Source organism: Nothobranchius furzeri, chromosome 6 (assembly GCF_043380555.1).
Source record: "Nothobranchius furzeri strain GRZ-AD chromosome 6, NfurGRZ-RIMD1, whole genome shotgun sequence".
In the NCBI taxonomy this organism is placed as follows: Eukaryota; Metazoa; Chordata; class Actinopteri; order Cyprinodontiformes; family Nothobranchiidae; genus Nothobranchius; species Nothobranchius furzeri.
In genome coordinates, this window is record NC_091746.1 from 79,639,393 (window position 1) to 79,666,747 (window position 27,355).

The following is a 27,355-nucleotide window of genomic DNA, read 5'->3' on the forward strand; positions in this document are numbered from 1 at the left end:
CCAGTGCGCCCCCTCGTGGAACAACCCAGTACTACGTTCAGTACAGTGTTGTGCAGCAGCAAGTATGTGAACAAAGACGTAGTCTGCTGCTTGCGCCAACGTGAGGTCAAACAGCAAGTATATCACGGCCCTTACTTTGATACGGGTAAAGAAGGCTAGAGGCTAACATTGAACTAACAATGCTAATGGTGAATTAAATACTGTAAATGTATTTATCTACAAATTAACGTACCCCTGCTGCACACTGGAAGCAGAAGCGGCGCGGAACGGTAGCGAAACGGCACCGGTCCAAATAGAAGCCATTATAGTCTATGGAGTGTAACAAACCTCCTTATGATTAACTTATATAGATCTGTTACATAAACGCGTGAGGGGAGGGGGGTTGGGGAGGTGAAAGGAAAAAAAAAAGAAAAAAAAAGGGGGGAAAGGGGGAACGGGTCTGTGTATGCATATGTGTATAGTAGGGGTGTCCAATCCCGGTCCTCGAGGGCCGGTATCCAGCAAGTTTTTGTTTTAACCTGCTTCAACACACCTGATTTCAATCAGCAGGTGATTAACAGGCTTCTGCAGAGCCTGATGAGCTGCTGCACAGGTGATTCAACCAGCTAATCAAGCGTGTTGAAGCAGAAAAACCACAAAACCTGCTGGTTACCGGCCCTCCAGGACCAGGATTGGACACCCCTGGTGTACAGCTTTGTGCTTCTTTCTGTGTAACTTGTTTTCTCTCTTTTTTCGGTTCTTGGGTTGAGGTTGTGTCGGCCAGCCAGTCTGGAAACTATACTGTTCAATTTTTTTTTAAGAATCATATGATTGTTTCATTTGTATTAATGTTATTTTTGTTAAAAGGGGCAGATAACATAAGTTTTTCTTCTTTCTGTCCCCTTTTTCATTTTGGCTTTTAGCAATTTAGTTTTGTATTTTTATTTTAATGTCAATAAATGAAAATAAAGTTGAGAAAAAAAACCTGCTGCGATGCAGAAAGGTTCAGAAGCGCCCGAGAAGCAGCAAGCCGCGCCGCTAGATAGGATCGGGTTGTATTTTTTACGCGAGCCACTTCTGGGATGCATCAATCACCGCAGTTAACGTAGGGCTAGATGGAAAATAACACACCGTTTCAGTGTAAAATCCCTAGTCATTTTCAAAATAAAAGTACTGCAGCGATGCAATTTCATATATATGAAGCTTACGTGTGACTTAACAGCTTATTTACTCATAGCTTTGTTCCAGAAGTGCAGCAGTGCGTTGTCATGGCTTTAATCCTGGCAGTGGAGAGGAACATCATCATATATGACATCAAACAGCAATATAAAACGTGATTGATTTCTTTTTGGTTTCATGGCAGATTGAGTAAACAAACCATAACCTTTGAAGTCTCGAGGGATCGTGTGATCTCGGGAGGAGTTTGGCGCAAGTTTCAAGGGATTTTGTGATCTCGTGAGTGAAGCGAGGAGCACGGCTGAGAAGCCGCTTCACATCTAAGACTCTCCTGCTGTGCACTTGAGTGCAGTGATTGTCGCGAGTAAAACTTTCAGCTGCCGTTCCGGGCCGCTTTTGCTTCCAGCGTGCAGTAGGCATTACTGTGCGACTCGTCATCTAGAACCGTCTGGTGCTGAGCCGTAGCAACAGCCATCAAACTCATGGAACAGGAGTGAGAGGGTCACTTGTTTTTTTAAAGGGCTGCAGTAACCATATTTGACCACACTATGTCATTCTTACATTATGCACCTTTAAACTTGTTAAATAAAGCTTTGAGCTGACAACCATGCAAATGTGAGAACCTCTTTATGGTACCTGATGTTGAGGCAGAAATCATGTGTTGACACCCTAGTATTAGCCAGCGAGCCATCCTGCCATCATTTGGATGGCCAGATTTTAAAAACGACAGCCTAAATAACGAGAGGCAGCTTTTAAAATGCAGTTTATCAACAATCTAAAACACTGCTTTGAATCTCTAAGAAGCATAATACTTTTTATTTTGGCTTTCATCTGTCCCAGGAACCCTGATCCAGGCCATTCTAAACCCCCTAAATCAGCCTGGCTATGAAAAGAGCTGTTTACCCCTCCCACTTGGCCAGGGCATGAATATGCTAATTAGCTGCTTGCTGATTGGTTGATTTAAACCAGAAGGCCTCAGACACTGGAGGCCGCAGATTAGAGAGGCAGGGCTCCACATTATAACGTTTTAATAAGAGGTTTCTCAGAAAAGAAGTTTTGCTCTAGCATTTCTAAACTTTCTAATATACACAAGAAGTAGGTCACACACGGCTTTGATTTTTTGGCATGCTACTTTTGACCACCCAAGCTGTCTTTATTCACAAACAAGAAGATGTTGGTTTTATTCTTTGTCTCCTTTAAATTTGATGGCAAGCCGTAATATCTAATCAAGAATTTGCATGTTGTGGGGGTAAAATTAAAATCTGGTTATTGCACAAATCCTTCGGCAAACATGTTAAAGTCTGTACTAGTGGAAATACGCAGATCCACTGTGGGAGTTACCCCAGCACGGATCCCCATTTCAGTCCACTTTGAACGCAGCAGCTGTAGCTGGAACGGGTGGATGAAGACGGGGTAGCGCCAGCTTTACAGACCTGGTTTTAGTTGAAGGAGTCTGACGTTGAACAGAAAAACATCCTCAGTCAAATATTCTGGGCGACAGTAAAGTCCCATCTGCGTTAATAGCTTATTAATGCTAATTACCTTAAATGCTGTTTGTTTATTGGCACATGATGAACACACAGGCTTCCAAACTTTATGGACATCGCCAGTGTCTCTTAGTGTCAACAAACTTCCCTCAACTGTTTCAGCTGATTGTCCCATCTAGTAATAAAACACGTCTGAAAGCAGCTTTCAGACCCAATGGTCTCATCTCAGACATAAAACATGCACGCCCCTCTTAAAATGAAAACAGGAACCAAGTCACAAAATAGGTAAAGCTGTTAAAACTCTTCATCAGATGCGAGAACAATGACTCTGCAGGTGTTACCAGGCTCGATAAATGACAGCTTATTTTATGACTTCATAAGTCTGATGAAGAGCCGTTGTTCTCAAAACGTCACCTGATGCTCCAGCACGTCTAAGGCCCGCAGAGCTGTTTCTGGGCAAACGGTGCCGATTAGTGAGAGTCTGAACAGAAACTTCTGTAACCCCCAAATTCCACTACCTCCGCTCCGGTCCGCCCCCGCCTTCCGCAGCCGCTCGCTTCCGAACTCAATTTTTACTGCTACCCCCTCTACAACGGCTCCGCTCCGGTGCGGAGACCTGAGGTGGGCAAACAGGCACGCGCGGGATTTTCGAGATCTTGCGATACAGTCCGAGCAATAAACGCGGAAGTTAGATCCAAACACCCGTTGTGTGGGAGAAGCATCGGCATGAGCTGTTTAATCTGCCCATCATTTGTGTTGAGAGATCAGCAGTGTTTGGATCAACAAAGTGTGACTACTCTGATAGTAGAAACTGTGTTTATGGCTTACTTTTGTGCATTTAAACTTCAGCCGCCATTGATAGTTGTTAAAAGTTGTTAAACCTGTGCATATGAAACAAAAAGCGCCTTTTGTTTATCGATTTATTGTGAAAAACGGAAGTTGTGCTTGCTCCTTTTCCTGTTGGGCGTTTGTGATTTCTGTCCATTTACTGCGGAGGTGCTCCGGCGTCCGGCGAAAATAGGATCGATTCTATTTTTGCCGGACGCCGGAACAGAGGGCGGCGCACGGCGCCGCACTGCCGGAGCACGGCCGCAGTAGTGGAATTGCTCTGATTGACTACAACGGGACCGATTTTGCTCCGGCGTTCGTGGCGGAGCGGAGCGGAGGTAGTGGAATTTGGGGGTAAGACCAGCTTCAAGTGTCAATTGAAGCTTTGAATAGTTTATGTTGTTAAAAACAAGATCTCATATTTTGAGTTTTTTTTAGTTTCAGAGAACACAAAAATCTGTGAACAGGAAAAGCTTAAAATAAAACAATAAAGAATACAACATAACAGAAATACTTCTTCATTGTGGCAATATTTTATACCGGAATAAAAGACGACAACAACTCATCAAAGGAGACCCAAACTACACACATTCAAGGCAATTATACCAACTGTTATAAAGACAAGAATCGAGAATAGATATTTCATAATAAAACCTTTTATCCAGACATGAAGCATTTTAAGTTACAAATCTGCTAAATAAAACTTCAAAACAGCTCATAAAATAAACATTCAAGAACTTGAGAGCCTAATAAGGATGATCATGCAGGTGAACATTATTTCATCATCTAAAAGAATTTTCATTTTGTGTCGTGATTTAAAAAAGCGAACTTCCCTTCTCCTTTTCCGAGGGGCTACACAAACTTCCTCCAGTCTAATCGAGCTTCACTTCAAACCTCTTACAGCCATGATGGTATTTCTAACTCACTTATGAGACACAAACTCGTTCCAATCTAATCTTTTTTCTCGTACCCCCTTTTTGAACTTTCTGTGTTGATAACAAGCTCTTGCTTTGCATCTCCCAGTGGCCGTGGCTCCTAAGTCCAAAGCTAAGAATATTTTTAATCATCACAGAGTTGCCAGTCAACAGGGATTTAATCACTTCTTGTTTATTAGACTCGTACCTCCCACCTGGACAGAGAATGCGGTGGAGAAAAGGAGGTCATCTTGTTTAACTTGTGTTTATTTCCAATGAAGGTGCAAAACTCAGTTTATACAACATATTAAATGAATCCAGTTTTGATATAGATCATCCAGGTTGGTGGATATAGATGTTGCACCCCTGAACCCAAACAGCTGGGACTGGAGAAGCCCCCCCCCCCCCTTTTTTTAGCCACATCTGAAGCATTATTGTCTACTTGCTTCTCTTACTTGGTTTACAGTGGTCAATGAGACTAAGAGAGATGCATGAATACAACGTTTGGCAAAATGAGCGCCAACACGGCAGGTTTTTCATCATTACACACAATGATTATGAATTAAACTCCGAGAAAAAAAATGTCATGTAAATCTATATCTGTGTGCAGTAGTGCCAGCAGTGGTAATGAAAGCACAGGATGACGAATGGGAGTAATACATGCTTTCACTTTTTATACATCTTGTTAATGACGCCTCCCTTGAGAGGAAGTTAAATAAAGACGCAGCGGCGCCGACTCAGCCGGTGTCACCATGTCATTATTAATTTCTGCACTTCTATTCTGCATTTTTTTTGTAATTGCACAAAAAAAATTCAACTCTGCCAGCAAGAGAAAACAATCTGCTTCCTTGAGCACTTCTTCACATTAGCAACAGCTCTGTGATTAAAGTTAGCACCTCTCAAAAAACTAATGTGCCACTTTGTCACAAATCAGACGAGGCATCAGCGAGCCTTTGGCTATTGGTAAGTGGTGCACCTGTGGTGGTAATGTGGTGCAATTGTGTGTTTTTCACAAAAATGACACGACGTTGGTATAAATGTGTTGTGGAGGTGGTGTCCCTGCTGAAGACATGCTTTCATTGAGATCTTTTAGCTGAAATGTGACTTGTTTTTATCCCGATTGAAGCCTAGCTAAAAGGTGGCTGACCTTCACTGGGGCGACGGTGGCACAGGAGTTAAGTGCTCGCCCCGTAATCGGAAGGTTGCAGGTTCGAGCCCCGCTCAGTCTGTCGCTGTCGTTGTGTCCTTGGGCAAGACACTTAACCCACGTTGCCTGCTGGTGGTGGTCGGAGGGACCGGTGGCGCCAGTGCTCGGCAGCCTCGCCTCTGTCAGTGCGCCCCAGGGCAGCTGTGGCTACGTTGTAGTTCATCCCCACCAGTGTGTGAATGTGTGTGTGAATGGGTGAATGACTGATTGTGTTGTAAAGCGCCTTGGGGGGTTCCAGGACTCTAGAAGGCACTATATCAAATACAGGCCATTTACCATTTCACAGTCCCTGTGATCTGTGCTTCAGCTCAAATGGCCAGAAGCTCCCAGATCTTTGCATCGCTCCAGGTTGCATCTCAGTTGATAATGTTACCAAATGTGAAAGAGACTCCCCATGTTTATTACATTTAAATATCGTTGCCAGCCGTGGTCAGCGGACATTTCACACATCTTTGTTCAGAAGTCAAGCATTGTGGTAAAATTACTATCAAGCTTGGTGGCACGAATGGTGCAATATTCTTGCCTCGCCATGCCACATTCAAAAGACACATCGTGGTGGCAGTTTTACCCCGATATGCTGCCATGGTGTGTCTTTTGAAAGTGGCTATGGTGGTCAAACCCAAGACTCAGGAGGAGCAAATGCAGGTTTTGTGCCAATCTTAGAACACTGGACCAACAATTTTCACCCTTACAAGGATTAGGGAACATGTGAGTTTTCATCAACCCTGTTCCTGGTAGTGTTCGGTAGGTGGTGCTTAGTTTAACGCGTCTTGTTAGGGGCCATTGGGTCCGAGCACAACCAGTGAGAGTTTGATTTGTATTTATGATGGTAGGGAATGGTGGGGTTGAAGATTGAATAACTGTGTTTTTCCTGTTGATGTCTCCAAGCTGGGGCCTCCAACAGCCATTTGGATGGTTTGCAGAGAAATTTGAAGCAGTTGGGGTGAAGATCAGTATAAAGTCAAGTTCCAAAAGTCAAAAGGTGTATACTGCCAGAGGTTGTTTTCTGGCCACTGTTCAAGAGAGGTCTTTCAGACATGTCCCACCAGTAGAGCACCTCAGGGTGGACCTAGGACTTCCTGGAGAGGCTATACATTAGGGTCCCTCTGAATAGGCTGGAAAAGGTAACCGGGAAGAGGGAGGGCCAGGGATCTTTCCTTAACCCTCCCACTGTCCTATTAGGTGACCCTGCCAGGAAAGTTGACCATTGAGCAGGATTGATGGTTTATCCCTTGAGGTCCACGTGGCAGGTGGTGCCCTATGAACCCAGTGATGTAATAAATGGATGGGTGGGTTGGTTGGTGAATGGGTTTGAAGAATGGATGCAATTTTAAATATTTAGATCTAAAGCTGAAAGTTACTTCCATAAAACTACAGTGAATTAGGGTAATCTAGTCATTTGTTTTATCCACCCTCACATAAAGAATACACATGTTCTTCTCTTTATTCTTTTTGTGACACCATGCAGGGATGGGCGTTAGACGATTCACCCCTAAGTGAAGACATTTTTTCCCAGTTTTGTGATTTCAATATTTGAAACTAGAATTCCTAATTCCAAAGCAAGGATCTTGTTTCTTTTAAATGTGACGGCAACAACAGAAGCAGAACCTTGCACTTCCAACTGATACTGAATCAACAGAAGCAATCCTGCAAAGGATCGAACCGATGAGATGCAGCAAAACAACAAGGGGAAACATTTCAGTCCAATAAATTCTGAATTATGTTTTCGCCACGGATAAGACGCTTTTTGCAAAATGCCACTTGGTGACTGAGAAGCTTTAAATTGCCTTTATGCAATGATGAATAGTCAAGCCACAGACGTGACGGGATTGTGGAAGTTTCATGTTAAAGTCTGATGATAGATAAAGACCACAGACAGGAATGAGACACACTCCTAACTTTATATCATCAACAGGTGATGTTTTATAAATGTCAGACAGAACTCCAAGGGGAAGGGTTAAATCTAACTTGTTTTATGGTGCCGACTCCCAGCAACCCCTCGGGAAACAAGACGCAATTCTCACCTTTACTACAGAGAGATTTAGATTTCTATTTAGCAAAATGAGATTATTTACGGTTTTATTTAATTAAGCTTTCACTTTCTGGTCAGGATATGCTGTCTGGCCATTTTGCTCAAACACAAAGGAAAATAATTACCTTATTTTGATCAGTGGTGTAAATTACATTCATGCGTTTTACCAATGTGTGGTAATGGTCAAACACTGATACTCTATTAGGGTTATGGACATGTTGATGGAGCACAGATCATGCATAAACTGCAGAATAACGTGATTAAGTAACAGTCCTAGTTAGAATTAATGACAGGTTTTCTAGCGTGTGGTATTATGTAAGCCATACTGTTACAACAACATGTACATATATTTTTCAAGCTGTAGGTGGTGGAAGCAGAGCTTATTTCAACTATTTTACACATTTTATTAATGTGACCAGCATCACTGGAGTACATTTTCTATAGAAATGTGTATTCATGTAAAATAATCCAGAACGTGTTACCTTTTTCTAGTTGTTAGACCGCTGACGTACCTTCATTTATACAGTGTTTACAACAATCCACAAACAGGAGACAAAAGGCTCACCTTAAACATGGTGCTTCCCAGCTGAGCAGGGGACATGCTGACAACAACTCCGGCTGACTGCAGGGCTGCTATCTTCTCTTTGGCTCCACCTTTTCCACCAGCAATGATGGCACCAGCGTGGCCCATCCTGCGGCCAGGAGGAGCCGTTAGCCCCGCGATGAAGGACACCACGGGCTTTGCATTAGCGCCCTGGATTATAGAAGGGTAAAGAAAAGGGTTACATTTGAGGAAAAATGGATAGAAAAACTCAATTCTCAAGTAAAAGTGCAATTCAGCTGGGTTTAACAGAACAACGCAGCAAGGGGAGAGGGGGGACTGGGCAAAAAACTGAAATCATTTGTTTTGTCCACCTGCATTTTAGTCATTCATTAGACACAAAGCACCTTGTGCTCTGGCATTAGGGAATGTAATGATAACAGGAAAGTCTAACCAGCCATCTCTGTCTAAGCCTGCATTATTAAAACAAGGGGTCAATCAAGCCATTTAATTGCATGGGCGGGTGTGTGACCAGATAGGGGCTCAGGCTCCTGCCATTTTATATCATCTCATTTCTGAAGTGGTAATTAGTCATGCAGCCAGTGATTAGCTCAGTGCTTGTCTATGCTGCTTGCTCATTGATGGATGTTACATTCAGCAGTTAAGATCATCTCCAAGGTGAAGAGAGCTAATATTTCATCTCCAGCAATATCATCATAACTAGCAAAAAAAAAGGGATGACAGCGATGTGTGTGCATACACGGCAGCTAATATTTCATACTTAGGAATAACAACGTAATTGCAGAGGACGTCTGTGTGTGTGTGTGTGTGTGTGTGTGTGTGTGTGTGTGTGTGTGTGTGTGTGTGTGTGTGTGTGTGTGTGTGTGTGTGTGTGTGTGTGTGTGTGTGTGTGTGTGTGTGTGTGTGTGTGTGTGTGTGTGTGTGTGTGTGTGTGTGTGTGTGTAGGCTGTAGCTCATCTGGCAGACAGCGCTCAGAGAGCGAATGTGGCATGTTTAACAGCCACAGCAATGCAGTGAGGTCCTTCAAAGACACTCACTTCTGCGACCATTTCAGCATCAAATTTAAAGATGACACTGGCAGGAGCAAGACGGCAGCCCCTAATGTAAGCTGAAGATGACTCCTGATAATTGAGAGCAGCAGGACATGCATCAGCCAGAGAAGCGTTGAGGGTTTTGGATCAAAACGCACCCGCTAACGAGAACATTAAGACTTGCAGAGTTAGCAGGGAGATGGGAAGAGAGGGGGAATATGATTTTAAAGTGCTCCAAATATGCTACAAGCATCTGTTCCCGCCATTGGAAAAATTGTGAGCAAAGAAAAAATAAAAAAAACAAATTAGCAGAAAACAGCCTACTTAGAAATCAAAGCACGTTGTGAATACACAAACCGCCCTCATGTGAATCCAGCCTTAAATCTACCTCAAGCAAAACAGGTTTAATTACTCTATTAAGTCCTGCCTCTCTTGGCACTAAGAAACAATGCAGAGAGGGAGTGAATTCAGATTATTCACTTCACCCATTTTCTTTATTGTCTCTCTCTCTGTTAGCGATGCAGATTTATTACCTTTATTATGGGGCCAAAAGGAGAGTTTCACTGTCTGCGTGCTAACATGACAGGAGGAGTGCTTTATTCCATCTCCCAAAACTAACCTGCTTCATGGTGAGAATTCATATTCATGAACATGCATATGAGGAGGAGGTAGGGGTAATGGACACCTAGCTGGACAACCGGTCTAGATCCAGACATCAACCCTTGTTCAGTTTGATTTCAACACAAACAATCAGCAGCTGTGTTGTTTTATCATCTCTACTTAAATCTGTTAGCTTTGAAACTTAAACCAACTGTAGCAGTGGGTCAGACTAGCCGTGTTCCTTTGTAGCCTCAGTAGGCCCGACATTGGACTGAAGTTGACCATTTTAGGTCTGGCCAATCACAGCGTTCTATCTCTGTAGAAAGGTGTCAGGCGGGTTTAGCACCAGAGCTGCGACAGAGAAAAACTACAAAGATGGCGTCGGCTCAGGCATCAACTTTGGACAATTGAGATTTGGACTTTTTCCTTTGAGACATGAGCAGATAGAGGCACTTCAGTCGCTTATTTCAATAAAGGATGTATTTGGATCACTATTTTTCCACATTTCTACCTCAGTTCCTTTTCAGCTGACGCTCCTCTAGCGAGTAAAAAGGAAACGAAGCACAAAATTGGGCATATTTACAAACTGCTGAGCAAATCGGAGGTTTTGCCTTTCCTTCATTTACAGCAGAATTATTAATGAGGCAGCAAGATTGACCACGGTGCTGACACAGAGCTGTGGAGATGCCTCTGCCTATGTGAGACTAGAGTCTCAGTGGCATGAATTCAAATGTGTTCTAACGAAGAAAAGTTTAGTTTGATTCAAACTGAAAACAATACGTTCTGACATCTTTGCACGGTGCTGGACTCTAATAAATAAGTCTAAGTGCACCGTTTTTATGAACTATTTCCTACACAGCTGACTTCCAATGGGGAATCTGCAGCTCACTCCCTGCAAGGCATTTTCACGCTTGTGTTTCATTTGAACCCTCCCTCAGTGTCAACACTCTGGGTGACTGGGTGGTGTGTGTGTGTGTGTGTGTGTGTGTGTGTGTGTGTGTGTGTGTGTGCGTGGGAGGGAGGGAGGGGTGTTTGTACTTTATTTGTTCAGAGAGAGAAGTCATTCTCCTGAGACGCCAGCAGGAGATTTGCATGCATTAGAGCAGCCGAGAGCGAGTCAAATCCATTTCTCAGCTCAAGAGCGTGATTTATCTGCGCGCGCGCGCGCACACACACACACACACACACACACACACACACATGCAGAAGAATTAATGTGGTAAAAGTAATCTGCAAGACAAGAAACGCCAAGTTCAGGCCTGGTGTAGTTAAAGATGTCAATAGCAAGTGGCTCAGATCAGATCCACCGTTCATCACTGTTGATGATTTCGTCACCATGACCTGCAGATCACACTTTTATCCCATCTGCCACCTTTTACCTCCATTACACAAATCACAGAAAAAAGAAGAGAGAACGCCCGAGGCCGTGATCAAAGAAACAAAAAGCAAGCTCACAGTTTCGCCATGTTCTCACTGTGTGAAGATCTGAGAGCTGACAGATTTCAAGGAGGTTAACGTCTAAAGTGCTAATTCAGAAACCACACATTTTTTATACAAACACTCACGCAAGCTGTCATAAATGCATGCAGGAGACATTATCACCAGGCGAGCAAGAAGAAACAAACGCTGTCAGTTTGTCTTTTGCTTACAGAGTTGTGCTCTTTCAAAAATTCAGCGGCGTTCTCCTCGGCGTTCCCTCCGATCTCTCCAATAAGAATGATGCCCTCTGTCTTGGGATCCTGCAGGAACACCTCCAGACAGTCTATGAAGTTTGTTCCATTAAATGGATCCCCACCGATACCTTGCAGGAGAAAAGACAAACCACGTTTTCACTCAAGGACTATCAGGGGATGGTTGATTTGAATATCTGAGAAAGATTGATAGTAAAATAAGAAGCAGGTGAAGAAAACTTTATGTCAGTAAACTCTGACAAGTAAAACAATTATTCGGAATGATTTCACTTAATGTTAATTAAGAATTGTCAAGATTTTGACCTCATTTGCAAACTGATTTTTCTCGTAAAATACAAAAACACAGTAGTCTAATTAGCATACAGCCATCTGTTTGCAATTCCCACAGTCGGTGTTGTGCATGAACGTATTTAAATGAGTGTTCATGATTGGTGTTCATATTTTCTAAGAACTATGAACTTAACTTGGCTGTTTAATGCTGGATGGACTTGAAGTGAGTGTAGCTCAAAATGGCAGCAGTGAGAGTTAGCTTTGATTGTTATTGAAGCCTTGTAGGACTAGGCTTGGGCGGTATTAAGGCGATGTAAAAAAATAGCAACGGTGTCAGTTCCAATACCGTTCTGAAAAAATAACCGAGCACGTAGAAGACCAGGATTAAAAATATATAACTAAATAAATAATAAAAACAAGTCATTTCATGTATAAAAAAGGTGTGTAGTTGAATTTTGTTTTATTTAAATTGTTTAAAATGTTTTATCCAAATGTTAAAGACGTTCCATAAAGTTTATGAGCGTGATGTCATCAGGTAACCGCGCCGAGAGGAAACTGGGAGCTCGTGCACCAGCTTTGTGTCTAAAAAGAACAACTTCTGCAGTTGGGAATATTTCGGCTTTGAAGCAAACTTAAAAAGACCGATGAGGTCATTTGTGTAAACAAAAGATGATCGCGAAAGATGCAGGCTCTGTCGGCACAGCAGACGAGCGAGCTGGAGCTGAAATAGCAGCCTTCTGTTTGGAGCCTGGTGTTAAATAAGAACAACACTTCTCTGGTGGAAATATGCATCCAAGTGGTGCGGCTTGCCCCAAAGTACCCGCATGTCTGTGCCATAAGCTCTTCAAAGCGGGTTTTCAGCCGTCGGTCTGATAATCTGGAACTGATAAGGGAATTGGATCGATAGACTGAATCGACAATGCCATTGATATTGATAAAAACGTATCAATTTCCACCCCTAGGAGGAGCAAATTATCGGTTCTTTTTGTTTTATAATCGTTGAAAACCTAGATCGTAACTGTGACTAAACTCTGACTGATCGTGCAGCCCCAACTGTAACTATAACTGCCTTCTGAAAACAGAGAAGTCATGGTTTCATCGTTAGAACTGGTCTGCCTGCACCCTGCTGGAGATTCTCAGCATGTGAGCCTGCTTTACGTTTCTTCTGCCTATTTGTGGAAAATCTACTGCAGTACTGCAGGTGTCAAATATCAGTTTTTATTTAACTTTCATTTATTCTTTATTAATTTATATTATTACTGTATTTTTATATAATTACATGATAATAACATAGTCATTGCTTTGTATGACAGGACAAACAAATGCTAGTTTTTCTTATCTGGCCCATACTTACATGAATGGCCTGTATTTGATATAGCGCCTTCTAGAGTCCTGGAACCCCCCAAGGCGCTTTACAACACAATCAGTCATTCACCCATTCACACACACATTCACACACTGGTGTTGATGAGCTACAATGTAGCCACAGCTGCCCTGGGGCGCACTGACAGAGGCGAGGCTGCCGAGCACTGGCGCCACCGGTCCCTCCGACCACCACCAGCAGGCAACGTGGGTTAAGTGTCTTGCCCAAGGACACAACGACAGACTGAGCGGGGCTCGAACCTGCAACCTTCCGATTACGGGGCGAGCACTTAACTCCTGTGCCACCGTCGCCCACCAAACCAACCAAAACCATATGCAGGAACACACACACACACACTTTTTTTTATTCTACCGTAGCTGATAATAAGTTTAGTCCAGTATTAGCAGGTTAACATCATTTGAATTTCCGTTAGTTTCAATCAAATGTGAAAAGGGGAAAATTGGTTTAGAAATATATTTTCAGCAGACCAGATTCAAGACATTTTTTCAGTCTTCTCCAGCTTAAAACATCTAGCTCAGCAGCAGATCCTCAACTTAGCGTGCCTCTTGTTTGGGGCTCCGGGCGGGTAGCTCACAAAACAACAAGCTGCAGGAAGCAGTAGAGCTCCACTGAGCTTAGAGAACGTTCTGAGACATTTTATCACAAATACATAAAGCTAAAGTGAACTGAGGCCTATAAAACATCTCTACTTTACTTTGACTTTCACCAACAACCTTTATCTCAGCACGGTACTTCAAAGATATTTTTTATTCTCCACATTCAAGAAACTGGACTCTCTTTATAACATGAGGGTGCTTTTCAAGAATCATTCACATCATCTAGATGGGGAGGGCTAACTTTGACAAAACACTGTTTTAGCAGCGCAAAAACTAGGGATGTAATAATAGAGCTGAGGAATATAATCAAATAGCCGATGCATCGGGATGCAGACATAAACGATTCTGCATCGTGGAAGAGTACTGCCATAATCGATTATAGTGGAATGTAGTTTTGTTTTTTTAACGGCGGCACCAGCGCAGCATCCACAACTGTCAGAGTGAGCGTCCTCCACATTTACCAAGTGGTTCCACCTTAATGTGGTACTGCAGGTCTGAGCGCTAGAGTTGTAACCTGAGACCGAACCGGATCAGCCTGACCGGTTCTGTTGGATTTGGGCTGTAAATTATGTTAATTTAGTGGGTTGTTACACTGTGCGCTCCACTCGCTCGCACAGCAACTGAGAGAGAGAGAGAGAGAGAGAGAGAGAGAGAGAGAGAGAGAGAGAGAGAGAGAGAGAGAGAGAGAGAGAGAGAGAGAGAGAGAGAGAGAGAGAGAGACTTTTGACTTTTAAATGATTTATTTTTCTTTACAGATCAACAATCAGTGTTAATGACTGAAACTTGGTTTCCACTAATAAAACCAGGGCAACTGATAAACCAGTTTAGAAGTTGATCTTTAGGGAGCCCTGTCCATCCAGCAGACAGAGCACCTGCCCGATCCCCCACACCGCTCTAAACCAGTCCAGGTTCCCAGTAAGTTCGTAAAAAGCGTGTTCGATCTTTAAGCGAGCTTCCACCAGGCCCTTCAGACTCCTCTCAGCATCAGTCCAGCTCTGTCCCAGCATCTGGTTTTTCCTGGTTTTTCAGATGTCTAGTTTCGCACATGCAAATAAAAAGTTAATTAACAGTATTGTCCGTTTTTTTCTGACACTGTACTTGGGCCCGAAAACGAATAAGTGCAGGGTAAAAGTCTCCCCCAGAGCACTAACCCACCGTTCTAAAACCTTAAACATCCCTGATAACCTAGAACATGCTACCACTAGGTGCTCTAGGGTCTCGGTTTGGTTACAGAAAGGACGTCCCTCCCCGGTGCTTGGATCAAAGCGGGCTCTGTGTCAGTTCGTAGCTAAAGCTCCATGTATGATCCTCCACTGGAGGTCTGCCATCCTTTTTTCCACTGGAGACTTATACAAACTCCTCCAGCTCCCCCCAGGGGCATTGTCCGCAGCAAACACCTGAGTCCACCTCGACTCCTTGACTCCTAACAAGGAGCGCCTATTGATAACCTTCACACAAGTTTGATAGAGCTGTTTCTTCCCACAAGACTGGAAAGAGCCCAACACTGGAGTGTTCGGGTTCAGCAGTAATCCACTCTCCTCCTGCCATCCCTCACCAGCGGCTTTAACCTCCAGAGACGGAAAAACATACTCACTGTCATCATCCCATTGGTCAGATAGAGTACAAGTCTCAATGAAGGCTCTCTGCGACACAGACAAGGACCTCCGTACCTCCTCCACCACTCTCTCCATCACTCTGGTGGACCTCACATCCAACCGCTCACCAAGGGTTCCAGCCGGGATCTTCAGTAAGTGACCAAACTTTACAATCCCAGCACTGGTGAACTTCACTTTCAACGCAGATGAACTTAAAATGCCAGCTTGAGAGAAGAAGTCATTGTCAAACAAGGGTTCTTGTAGAGAGAGAGAGAGAGAGAGAGAGAGAGAGAGAGAGAGAGAGAGAGAGAGAGAGAGAGAGAGATAGAGATAGAGAGAGAGAGAGAGAGATAGAGATAGAGATAGAGAGAGAGAGAGAGAGATAGAGAGAGATAGAGATAGATAGAGAGAGAGAGAGAGAGAGACACGCATTATTATTTTCTTAATTTAATTATTATTTCTCCTGGAAGTGCTCAGTCAGACCGAGTGCTGCGATGCGGTCTCGGGGAGGGGTCAATGACGGCGGCTGCAGCGTGATCGTCTGTCTCTTTTATTTAGGGACACGGAGAAGTTAAAAGGAGAGCGAAATAGAAGATAGAAGTTCTCTTTTCCACTTTATTCTTTTGTTTCATGATGATAAACTGATGTTAAATTCAGCTGAACGAGAAACTGGGAGGAAGCTTTGGTTCATTTTAAGTTACAGGAGATCTGTCTCCTATCTGCTCCTCCAGAGACAGCATGGGCATGAGGGTCACATGGTGAGGGTCCCACAGGACAGGTTAGTGGAAAGGTTTGTAGTTAGCTGGTTAGTGAAGGAGATCCACCAGCTGGGTAATTTAATCCTAATCCAGCCCACAGCCTTCTGCTGGGGTTATTATCAGAAAGAATAAAACACACATCTTAAATATTATTAGAAGTGTAGAATTTGTTTTATGTTTTATTATTTTCTGCATCAAACAGAACTTGATTCATTGTCCAGCATTTCAGAAACGAACCACTGAGTTCAAATAAAATAAACTAAGTCAAACATTTCATTTGGTGTTATTTCTGACACCCTTCAACTGGGGCATAAATATTGGACTCTAAAGCTGCTCAGAGACATTAAACACTCATATATGAACCCATTATGTATTTTATTATTACATTATGTGTCCTGTAGGTTTTCAGTACTTTTTTAGATTTTGTGAGTTTTTGCCAAGCGTGTTTTTCTCAGCCTGAGGCGTGGTGTTGAACCAGGAAACAGATTGTTTTGCTTTGTTAAATCTTCTTAAGTGTTTAAAATGTTTTGTCCTAACCTGTTGTGAATGGAGAGCTTTTGAGGGATGGCAGGTTGTGTCAATTAAGTTTTTGATAATAAAAAATAAAAAGCAATTATCTGACATCTTCTATTTATCGATGAAAACAAATCAATATGAAATAATCGTGATGCATCGGGATATCGAATCGAATTGAATCGTTGACCCAATAATTGTAATCGAATCGGGAGACAAGTGAAGATTCACACCTCTATGTAATAATACCTGCAAAACGCGTATGTCAAAACGGCGGCTGTTTTATTTACATGTGTAGGTTAATCCAGAATAAATGTAGGCTAAAAATCTGTATAATGTTAAATGATTCGGAAAAGGGTAGAATGCCTTCTCCGGGTCAGGGATGAGGTCCTGCCCCAAGTGGAGGACTTTAAGTATCTCGGGGTCTTGTTCACGAGTGAGGGAAAACTGGAGCGTGAGATTGATAGGCGATTGGTGCTGCATCTGCAGTGATGTGGGCGTTGTACCGGTCTGTCGTGGTGAAGAGAGAGCTGAGTCAGAAGGCGAAGCTCTCGATTTACCGGTCGGATCTACGTTCCTACCCTCACCTATGGTCATGAGCTTTGGGTACGAGATTGCGGATACAAGCGGCTGAAATGAGTTTTCTCCGCAGAGTGGCTGGGCTCTCCCTTAGAGATAGGGTGAGAAGCTCGGACATCTGGGAGGGTCTCCGAGTAGATTTGCTGCCCCTCCACATCAAGAGGAGCCAGTTGAGGTGGCTCGGGCATCTGGTCAGGACGCCTTCCTGGTGAGGTTTTCTGGGCACGTCCATTCGGGAGGAGACCTAAAGGTAGACCCAGGACACGGTGAAGGGACCATGTCTCTCACCTGGCCAGGGAACACCTTGGGATTCCCCCTGGAGGACCTGGCCCAAGTGGCTGGGGAGAGGGAAGTCTGGGCCTCTCGCCTTAGGCTACTGCCCCCGCTCCCCGACTCCGGATAAGCGGATGAAAATGGATGGATGGATGTTAAATCTCCGTTATTGTGGATAGAAAAAAAAACGAATGAAGCACAATGAGGAAAAACGTTTAAAAAAGGAAAGAATAATCACAGAAATCACTTTGCATTAATTGTGATTTTATTTAACGCTCTGTGAGGTTTTAAAAATGAAGAAGCTGCTGAACAGAATGTGTGAACATGGTCCTTTTTGCACTGGAGACAAATCTGCTTCAGTACAGCCTTTGCTCTGCCCTCAGCCGAAGCTAACGCCCCCTCCTTTCTACAATATGCTGGGCAGTTGGTGTCAGAAGGTGGAGCTCTCAGCTGCCACTTACACCCCCATCAACTTTGCTCCACGCTCACCTTCCCACCTCTCTGATCTTCTCCACATCCAAGTACGTTTGAAGTATTATCTTTAGTGCTCTCCACGTCAGCGACACGGTGCTCCGGTTCAAATTACAAAGACTAAACAGAAAGGCTCGTCTCTCAAAAAGTAGCACCCAGAAAAGGGGATTATACCACTACCCATAATACACTGCTACCCAATGGCCGCCAACTATTATCACTTATAAGAAAACATGCTGGGCTTTCATAAATTACATCTACAGTAAATTATGAATAATGATGCTAATAAAATAACAAAAATCATATTAATCTGGATTCCTTTTCATATAAAGTTGTTCCAGATAAAAAAATCCGAATTATTTAACACACATTTTGTCAGCTCCTAAAGGAAATTATTACCGACAGCCTTCTGTCTCAACCACTGACATTTATTGTATCTATGAACGGTGACTAAACATGAAACGAAACACCTTGGATCATTTTTCTAGAAATACTTCCAGACTTCTAAATAACACGTATGCAAAATCTTCTACATTCTGGAGTAAATTTTGAATATTTAAGTCAAATGAATAAAACACAAGAAAGAGAGGAACTAAGTGACAGACCTAAATGAAAGACAAACGAATGTAACATTCTGCTAATGGCAGCTCTCAGTAGCCCATGGAGTCATATAAATTTATGCTAAAAGCTTTAAAGATACACTTTAATCATACTTTTTATCATTTGCAGTTGTCTCTAGTAGGAATGAATACCTTATAATTTATTATCTGGGGAAAAATAGCTCTTATGCTCCTGTTTGAGGCGTGGAAGTGAGCCAGAAAGTGGCAGCAGACGGTCAGCTTTGGAGCCTTATTTCCTAATATTTGAACATCTCTCCTCTGATTGGATAACAGCAACATTACTCCACTCCTTTTCTGTTTGCTTTGCAATAGGGCTGGGGGTAAACGATTATTTTTAAAATGATTATTCTGACGATTATTTTATCGAATAGTCGACTATTCTAATGACTATTTAGAAAATTAATCTAATGATTATTTTTCTATTGCACAATTAACAAAAACCAGAAAATCTCAAATAAATTCCTCAAAAAAATTGATAAATTCTTACTGTAAGAGAATAAACACTACAGGCCTTCCATGCTTTTATTGTGTTGCAGTTGGTTATGTTCTGGTGACATGTAGAACTTGGGAGTGCAGGCTGCTGCCTGAGAGGTGGTAGAAGACGGAGTGTCTCCATGCAGCTTTGTTTTGGTCACTTATGTGCGTGAGGCGAGTGGTCTTACGGGTTAAACCAAACTCAGGTGATATTTTACACTAAACCGAAAACCCACAACACTCTAAATGTAATAAAAAGGGAGATCTAAACCACAAAAAAGATGAACTCTAAACCAAAACGTAACAGCTTATCCCAACGCAAGAAGCTGTTAGCGAAGATGCTAACAGTAGCTTTACCAACGTTAAGTTCAAGTTACCAAGTTTAAATAAACCAAAAATACCCAGCAGCAAACAGACCAGCACGGAGGAGAGACTGCTACCACCAAAACAGCTCTCCTAATGTCTGAAAGAAGCTCCTTAATGAAGGGAGAAGCGCTCCCGGTGATTTTCTACATCTGCGATAGACACGAAGCAGCGCGTCTGACCCCGGAAGTTGTTGTCCGTTGCCGGGAGACGAAGGGGCAAAACAGGAAAATAATCTAGTAGTGGACGGACATTGTTCCGGGTCTTCGGTATTTGGCGGAGATGTTAGTGAAGGCGGAGAAGAGGGCGAACTACAGGAAAAACAGGCAGATTCCTCCTCTATTTACAAACTCCTGGGGATGCAACAAGTGGGCGCGGTGCGTCGACTTCCAGATCTGACGTCGACAAATTTTTAGAATCGAGCCGTCGACTTCGTCGAGGCTTCGCTACAGCCCTACTTTGCAACATTGATGTTTTATCTTTACAAACGAGACAAGCCTGGAGTAGTTCTGCTGTGTGGTGGAGTTGCTAATGCTAACAGTTAGCTTCTACTAGTCGAGACGTTCTCTGCTGTTTCCTGGACGCTAAACCAGTATTTCCCAACCCTGCTCCTCAGGGAACACTGTCCTGCATGACTTCCATGTTGCCCTTTCAAACACCAGTGTCTCCCTGCTGCCACACACCCGACTTAAATGAATGAGTGATTAACAGGCATCTGCAGCACTTGACGTCCTCCTGAGGAGGTGAAGTAAATCAGGTGTGCTGAAGCAGAGACATGGAGAACATGCAGGTCAGTGTGCCCTGAGGAGCAGGGTTGGGAAACAGCGCTAAACCAACAACAGCCTTCCCTGTCGTGAGTCAAGGTGGGCGAGTCCATGAATGCACAGTGGCGGTGTGACGTAGACCTGTCAGCGTTTTCTAAACCGAGCGTTTTTTCTGCCTAATTTCTATCTGAAGCAAATGCAGGAAACGGGTAGGAGGCTGTTTTCATGTTCAGCCTTTATGTTAAATTCAGAGTGCATGATCATTTTTTTAAATAAAAAGTAAAAGAAGGTTTCTTGGTGAACTTGCTCTTTAAAAGAACTGATGGATGTTGGATTGTACATCTATTGAAAACATAGGTGGCTTACCCACGCAGAGCGACTGGCCCAGGCCAACTTGTGTGGTTTGGTGGACCGCTTCATACGTCAAGGTCCCCGATCTAGAAACAATGCCTGGAAGGTAGGTTTAAAAAAAAACTTGTTGGTACAGGCACAAGACACACAAACACACACCGCTGAAACAATTTCATCAATAAAATCACTAAAACAGCGTAGCTGCCTGTTTCTGTCCCACTTTCACTGAATCACAAGACAGATGAGAGTTATAACAGAGCTCTGTAACAGCTGCTCTCTGGAAATAAAGGCAGTCGATTTATAAAGACATTCTGTAAAGGTTCACCAGCAGGACACGGTGCTCATCAAGCTGTCAACAGAAAGAGGTTGCTTCAAGGATTTAGGCACAAATCACAGAAAAGTTTTTGACTGGGTTGAATGGCATTTCTTATCTTAAAAAAGAAGCTTTCATGAGCTTCAATTAGCTCAGCACGGATGTGGGAGGGACTAATTCTGCTGTCAAGCTGTTGTTAAGTGTTATCGAGCTGTGCTACGGCGACAGGGATGTTTTCACCATGCTGACACTCACTTATAGTTTATTACCACCCAGGCATTAATGCACCACAGATGCTCAACTGATTTCTGCCTTTTCACTCTGACGGTGTGCAGGCTAGGCAGGTGTAACAGTTTGTAACAACTGCCCAAAGAAAATTCAACACTTTTCTATTTTAAGAATTGGTGCAGACTGAGCATGAAATCAGTGACGGTCCTTTGGTTACAGATACAATCTATTTTTTGTTTTTTAAATAAACCCCTAAAGATGAGGGTGTGTTTTATTTAAGAGCGAGTAATGCATCACACACACACACACACACACACACACACACACGAGACATCTCACCAATTCTTCCTTTTTTGTGAATGTGCCCGGGCATAATGCCGATCTTGCATTCTCCAGGCTGAAAAAGACACAAACTGGTCTTTAAAATGACACAAAAACGAAACAACTAAATGTTCTCAATCACCAGAAATATAACACTTGAATTTCAACCCTGAATTGACCTTCACATTTTTTCTTCACTTAACACAAACTATAAATCTCTACAAACTGTTGCAAAAACCAACCACTGCAAAACAATCATAAAAAGAAATAATTTAATAAAAAACTTTGTGTCTTCATAAAGGAGAGACGCTGTCAGAAACTAAATGATAAATAAACCCACCCACCCAAGAATCTCTGCTTTATTTGGTATGATGTCATCATACCCTGTCATTTTCATTACCATGTCATTACCCTGTCACTGACCCCTCACACTGCCGCCCTTCTCGTCCACAGCCTCGTCACCTCCCGTATCGACTATTGCAATTCACTTCTTTATGGTCTCCCCAACAAACTCCTTCATAAACTGCAACTGGTCCAGAATTCAGCAGCCCGTATTATCACCAGAACCCCTTCCTTTCACCACATCACCCCGGTTCTCCAGCAGCTTCACTGGCTCCCAGTTAAATTCAGGTCCATCTTCAAAATTCTCCTCCATACCTTCAAAGCAATCCACAACCTCTCTCCTCCATATATCTCAGATCTTATAAGTATTCACACCCCATCCCGTTCACTCAGATCTTCTTCTTCCATCCATCTTGCGGTTCCTTCTGCCCGTCTCGCTACCATGGGGAGCAGAGCTTTCAGCCGCTCTGCTCCTCGTCTCTGGAACTCACTTCCCCCAGACATCAGGAACATCGACAGTTTTACCCTTTTCAAAACCAAACTCGGTACACATATGTTTAAATCTGCCTACGACCTCTGATTTTATTGAACTGTTTCTCTCTTTGTTTTTTTTTCTTGTTTGGGTTTTATTATTGTTTTATTGTATTTTATTAAGTGTTTTCTGTCAAGTGACCTTGGGTGTTCTGAAAGGCACTTTTAAACAAAATGTATTATTATTATTATTTTCAGAGTACAGTTTAAGTTATTGACTTTTGTATTTAAAGCACTCAACGACCTGGCACCTCCCTATCTCTCTGACCTGCTCACTCCATATGTACCCACGTGCACGTTGAGGTCGGCTGACCTTTTGCTGCTGTGTACGCCGCGGATGCGATGCAAATCGCGGGGTGAACGAGCATTTGTACATGCGGCCCCAAAGCTGTGGAACTCGTTGCCCATTGGAGTTCGGCAGGCTCCATCACTGGCGGTTTTTAAATCTCGTTTAAGGACCCACTTTTACGATTCGGCTTTTAGACAGTGACTCGTTTTAGTGTTTAATTGTGTCATTGTTTTAATGTGTTCTCAGTATTCATCATGTTTTATCTGCTTTTGATCGGTATTTTTATCTTCTCTTTTAGTTCCTTAAGCCCCCTTCAGACAGGCCATGAAAAATGGAAATGTTCAGGACTCTGTCCGTAAGACCTTTGTGTCTGAATACAAACATCCGGATAACGTTTTCTGTAATTTAACCGGACGACGCCCCTAGTAACAGGTCCGGACTTGTTACGGACAAGGTGGCTGTATCAGACTGGTGAGATCGAGTTCCGGACAGGGAGGAGGGGGAGGAGGAGGGGACCGGGGGACGCTGTGCACACCCAGATAGCCCGCTGCTGTAGCATGCGGCAAACCACGGCAGCTCGCCTCCTACGGTACCGTCTAGACGCGCGACGGAGCGCATCACACCGCTTCAGTGATTCCTTTAACCATTGAGCTTCATCATCCAGGTCTCTTATGCGTCTTCGTGTGCGCAGAAATATGCTTAACATAAGTCCGATCCCCCCGCCCCTCAGACATCTGGAACTTTTCTCTGCTGTGTGAACGCAGCCGAAAGGACAAGTTCCGGTACAAAAGTGGTGTGTCTGAAAACACAGTTCCGGTTAAAAACCGGATTGAATTGTCCACACATATTCCAGAATGTCAGTCTGAAAAGGGCTTTAGAATGGTCGCGTTTTGTTTCAGCCTGTGCAGCACTTCGGGTAGCTCCCATGCTGCATTTTAAATGTGCTATATAAATAAACTATGGTATGATATGATGTATTAAATTAAAATAAATGTTTCTGCATCAATGAAAACATAACTATATTCAGATCTCCAACACAAAAAACAAAGGGGTGGGTGTGTGTGTGTGTGTGTGTGTGTGTGTGTGTGTGTGTGTGTGTGTGTGTGTGTGTGTGTGTGTGTGCTCACGTTGATGACTCCTGGGCAGTTGGGGCCTACGAGGCGAGTGGCGCTTTGGCGCAGGAGCTTGTGTTTCACTCTCACCATGTCCTGCTGGGGGATGCCCTCAGTGATGCACACCGCCAGCGGCACCTCTGCTTCGATGGCCTCGATGATGGCTGCAGCCGCAAACGGTGGAGGGACATAAATCACTGTGGCATCTGCCCCTGTGCCCTCCTTTGCCTGAAACAACGGACAAAGGTGCCGGTGGTGCACAGAAAATGGAACGTCTGAAGTTGTGAAATAGTGCCACCTAATGTTACTTTCAAAAATAAAGATTAACAGGGGCTGGGAATCTTACTCAACTTTTGAATTCTTAAAGCGTGAAAGATTTAAGCCACACGAACCTCCTTGACTGAGTTGAAGACGGGCAGGCCAAGGTGCGTCTGACCCCCCTTCCCAGGAGAAACACCTCCAACTAACTTGGAGCCATAATCAAGAGACTGCTGACTGTGAAATGTTCCCTATATGAGAGGAGAGAACAGGAATCAATGTGAATAATGAAACAGGACAGAGCCACTTCTATCAGTGCAAACAGATTTCAGCGTATATATGTGTCCATCCTGGGGGTTTCTGGGTGAAGTGGGATGAAGCTACCAGCAAATGTGTTTAACCAGAGGGAATCGAAACGTCCTTCACAAATACATAATGATGTCATATTACTTTAATCTTCTTGCAGGGCATCTGAAAAGCAGAAAAGGGTTTAGATAATCCTGAGTGGCAATTCCTGTAAAATACTTCGAGAACGAGTTTTCACACCCTGTCACTTCCACGTGTGTCTCAGAAGAAGTCAGTGTTGCTTTAGCTGAGAAGGTTTACTGGCAGCACAGAGGAAGTAACCCCTTAAGTTTGTAGAAGCAAAGTTTAAGTTCAGTGCTAGGACTCATTAGCCAAAGATCATCAATGTCGGGGTCAAGCGAGTACCAGAAAAGAAATAAGGACGGTTTTAGGTAGTAAAAACATGCCGGAGATTCATTCTCTGATCACTCGTGCACCAAACTCACAAAACTGATTTTCTGCAGCTCGAATCCAATCAAACAAAAAGGAACATTTTAGGTAAACTGCAGCTACGTCAAGTAGGAGACAATACAAATAAATGGCCGCATACATAAAAAATAAGTTATTCACCCATTAGGTTATATTAGGAGCTGCATTCATAAGAAACTCCTTCATGCTGCTCACTTTGCTGTTTTTACCACTCATTATTTCCACAAACGTTGGGTGAAAAATGGCGGGCTTATCAAGCCAGAAGGACACGGCGGTGTGCACTCAGCAGCGCTTGTTCCATTTCTCATCTTCCTTTCATTACCCAGAGTGTTCACTGGAACTATTTTTAACAGCCTTCTATTTAAGGCTCGAGAAACAAATGTGCAAAAGGACAGAGGTGGGGTACGAACACGTTTCTGGCTTGTTGAACACACCGAGATTTTCATCTTTATTTCCGGTTTTAAAGGTCTTCTTAGCGTTTTCATGTGTAAAAATAACATGAAGGATCGACAATCCGTCAGAGTTTTACTCGACTCGTGAACATAGAGATTATGACAAAGGTCGCCACCGGAGGCTAAAAGCCTAAAACCGAGGAGGAAACATTCGTTTTCTAGAGTTTTAGACAACTCAACTATTACAATGTGACTGTGAGGATGGTTCTGTAGTTACGGCCACTTCTGCTTATGGCTAAGCCACACTGGTGACCAGGTACAAAGTTAAATCCACTTAGGATTTAGACACAAGTATACTTTTCTTACAAATATTTACAGTACTTAACAGAAATTCAGCTCTCCAAATTCTTCTTAAGACTGTAGCGGAAATCCACATTTTATGTCCTCAAGTTAACTTTGTTTGGAACTTTGTTGGGCTGGTGCCTATCTCCAGCGGTCAACGGGCAATCAGGCGGGCCGGGGTACACCCTGGACAGAGAGCCGGTCCATCGCAGGGCAACACAGAGACACACAGGACAAACAATCATGCACACACACACACACACACACACACACACACACACCTAAGGACAATTTGGACAGACCAATCAACCTAACAGTCATGTTTTTGGACGGTGGGAGGAAGCTGAGTACCCGGAGAGAACCCACGCATGCACAGGGAGAACATGCAAACTCCATGCAGAAAGATCCCAGGCCGGGAAGCGAACCAAGGACCTTCTTGCTGCAAGGCAACAGCTCTAACCACTGCTCCACTGTGCAGCCCTCTGGGTGATGCCCCAATTAACTAATATAAGATCATAAACAAGCTAAATCTATGCCACATTTGAAATATAGATATAAATCTAAATTTATTGCTACAAGACTGTAAAGGTGTTTCTACTTCATCTGCTAATGTTTCCTCTGCCTCTTAATCTTGTTTTTCTGTGGAAAGAAGCAACAACTGAATCAGCATCAAGTATCACTTCAAAAAGGAATTGCTGAGCCTGCTAGTGACTTCTATTATCTCATGTAGTAGAATAAGCTCTGTCCAAAAACTCGCACTTCCACACTTGCGTCCTTCAATTTTTCCTTCCCATCCAGTGGGTCTTTGGGTAGTGACCGAATGAACGAGATCGCGGATACAAACGGCCGAAATGAGTTTTCTCTGCAGAGTGGCTGGGATCTCCCTTAGAGATAGAGTGAGAAAGTTCAGTCATCCGGGAGGGGCTCGGAGTAGATTCACTGCTCCTCCATATCAAGAAGAGTCAGTTGAGATGGCTCAGGCAACTGGTCAGGATGCCTCCTGGATGCCTCCCTGGTGAGATTTTCCAGGCAAGTCCAAAATGGAAGAGGCCTAAAGGGAGACCCAGGACATGCTGGAGAGACTATGTCTCTCACCTGGCCAGGGAACGCCTTGGGATTCCCCCGGAAGAGCTGGTCCAAGTGGATGGGGAGAGGGAAGTCTGGGCCTCTCGACTTAGGCTACTGCCCCCGCGACCCCCTGGCCTTTTATTGTGGGCAGTCTAAGGTACACCTGGTCACTACTCATGATGTCAGATCAGCATCTTTATCTCAGCAAAGCACAGGTGCTCACTTTCACACATTTAGACTGATTTGTGAACAATGTTTGAGAGAAATGGTAATATTGTGTATCTGGAATGAATTTTAGATCTTTAAGTCCATCTAATGAAAAATGGGAGCAAAAACAAAAGTGTTGCATTTATATTTTTGTTCAGTGTAGATGGGATTCCTCCTGGACTCCTCCTTGGTGAGGTTTTCAGGGCACATCCAACTGGGAGAAGACTTAAAGGGAGACCCAGGACATGCTGGAGGTTAGGGCTGCAACTAACAACTATTTTAATAGTTGGCTAGTCACTGACTATTTAAACGATTAGTCGACTAGTCGGATAATTATTAAATTTTTCTTAAATTTAGCATGAGATTGCTTTAAGTGTGTGAAAAATGATAATAAACACAAGAAAGATGGGTACTTCAATGGAAAATGCATATTTTATTGAACTTTGCTGCTGATAGGCCAATTCATACTAAAAGTAAATAAAAAGGCCCTGTCTAACACCAATTAGGCACAGTGCTCAGTCAGTATAGACATAAATGCATGAATAAAATTAAAATACTTTTGTCAGGCACAGTCAGGCATAACTTAAAATCTCTGTTTTAAAAGCAAAAAATCGTTTGAAAAATGTACAACGTACACCCAAAACAAAACTTATTAGTTTT

The 27,355-nt window shown here is 43.3% G+C and overlaps 1 protein-coding gene across 1 annotated transcript in view; it reads right to left on the reverse strand.

Moving 5' to 3' along the window:
• Positions 1–27,355, reverse strand: part of suclg1 (succinate-CoA ligase GDP/ADP-forming subunit alph) — a 33,280-nt gene that overhangs the window by 2,465 nt on the left and 3,460 nt on the right. Inside the window, exons 3-8 of the mRNA XM_015943647.3 lie at positions 24,047–24,163; positions 23,670–23,882; positions 21,399–21,456; positions 20,534–20,617; positions 11,466–11,617; positions 8,189–8,377 (exon numbers count right to left, since the gene is read on the reverse strand). Of these exons, the coding sequence (XP_015799133.1) occupies positions 8,189–8,377; positions 11,466–11,617; positions 20,534–20,617; positions 21,399–21,456; positions 23,670–23,882; positions 24,047–24,163 (813 nt within the window). The remainder of the gene's footprint in view (positions 1–8,188; positions 8,378–11,465; positions 11,618–20,533; positions 20,618–21,398; positions 21,457–23,669; positions 23,883–24,046; positions 24,164–27,355) is intronic.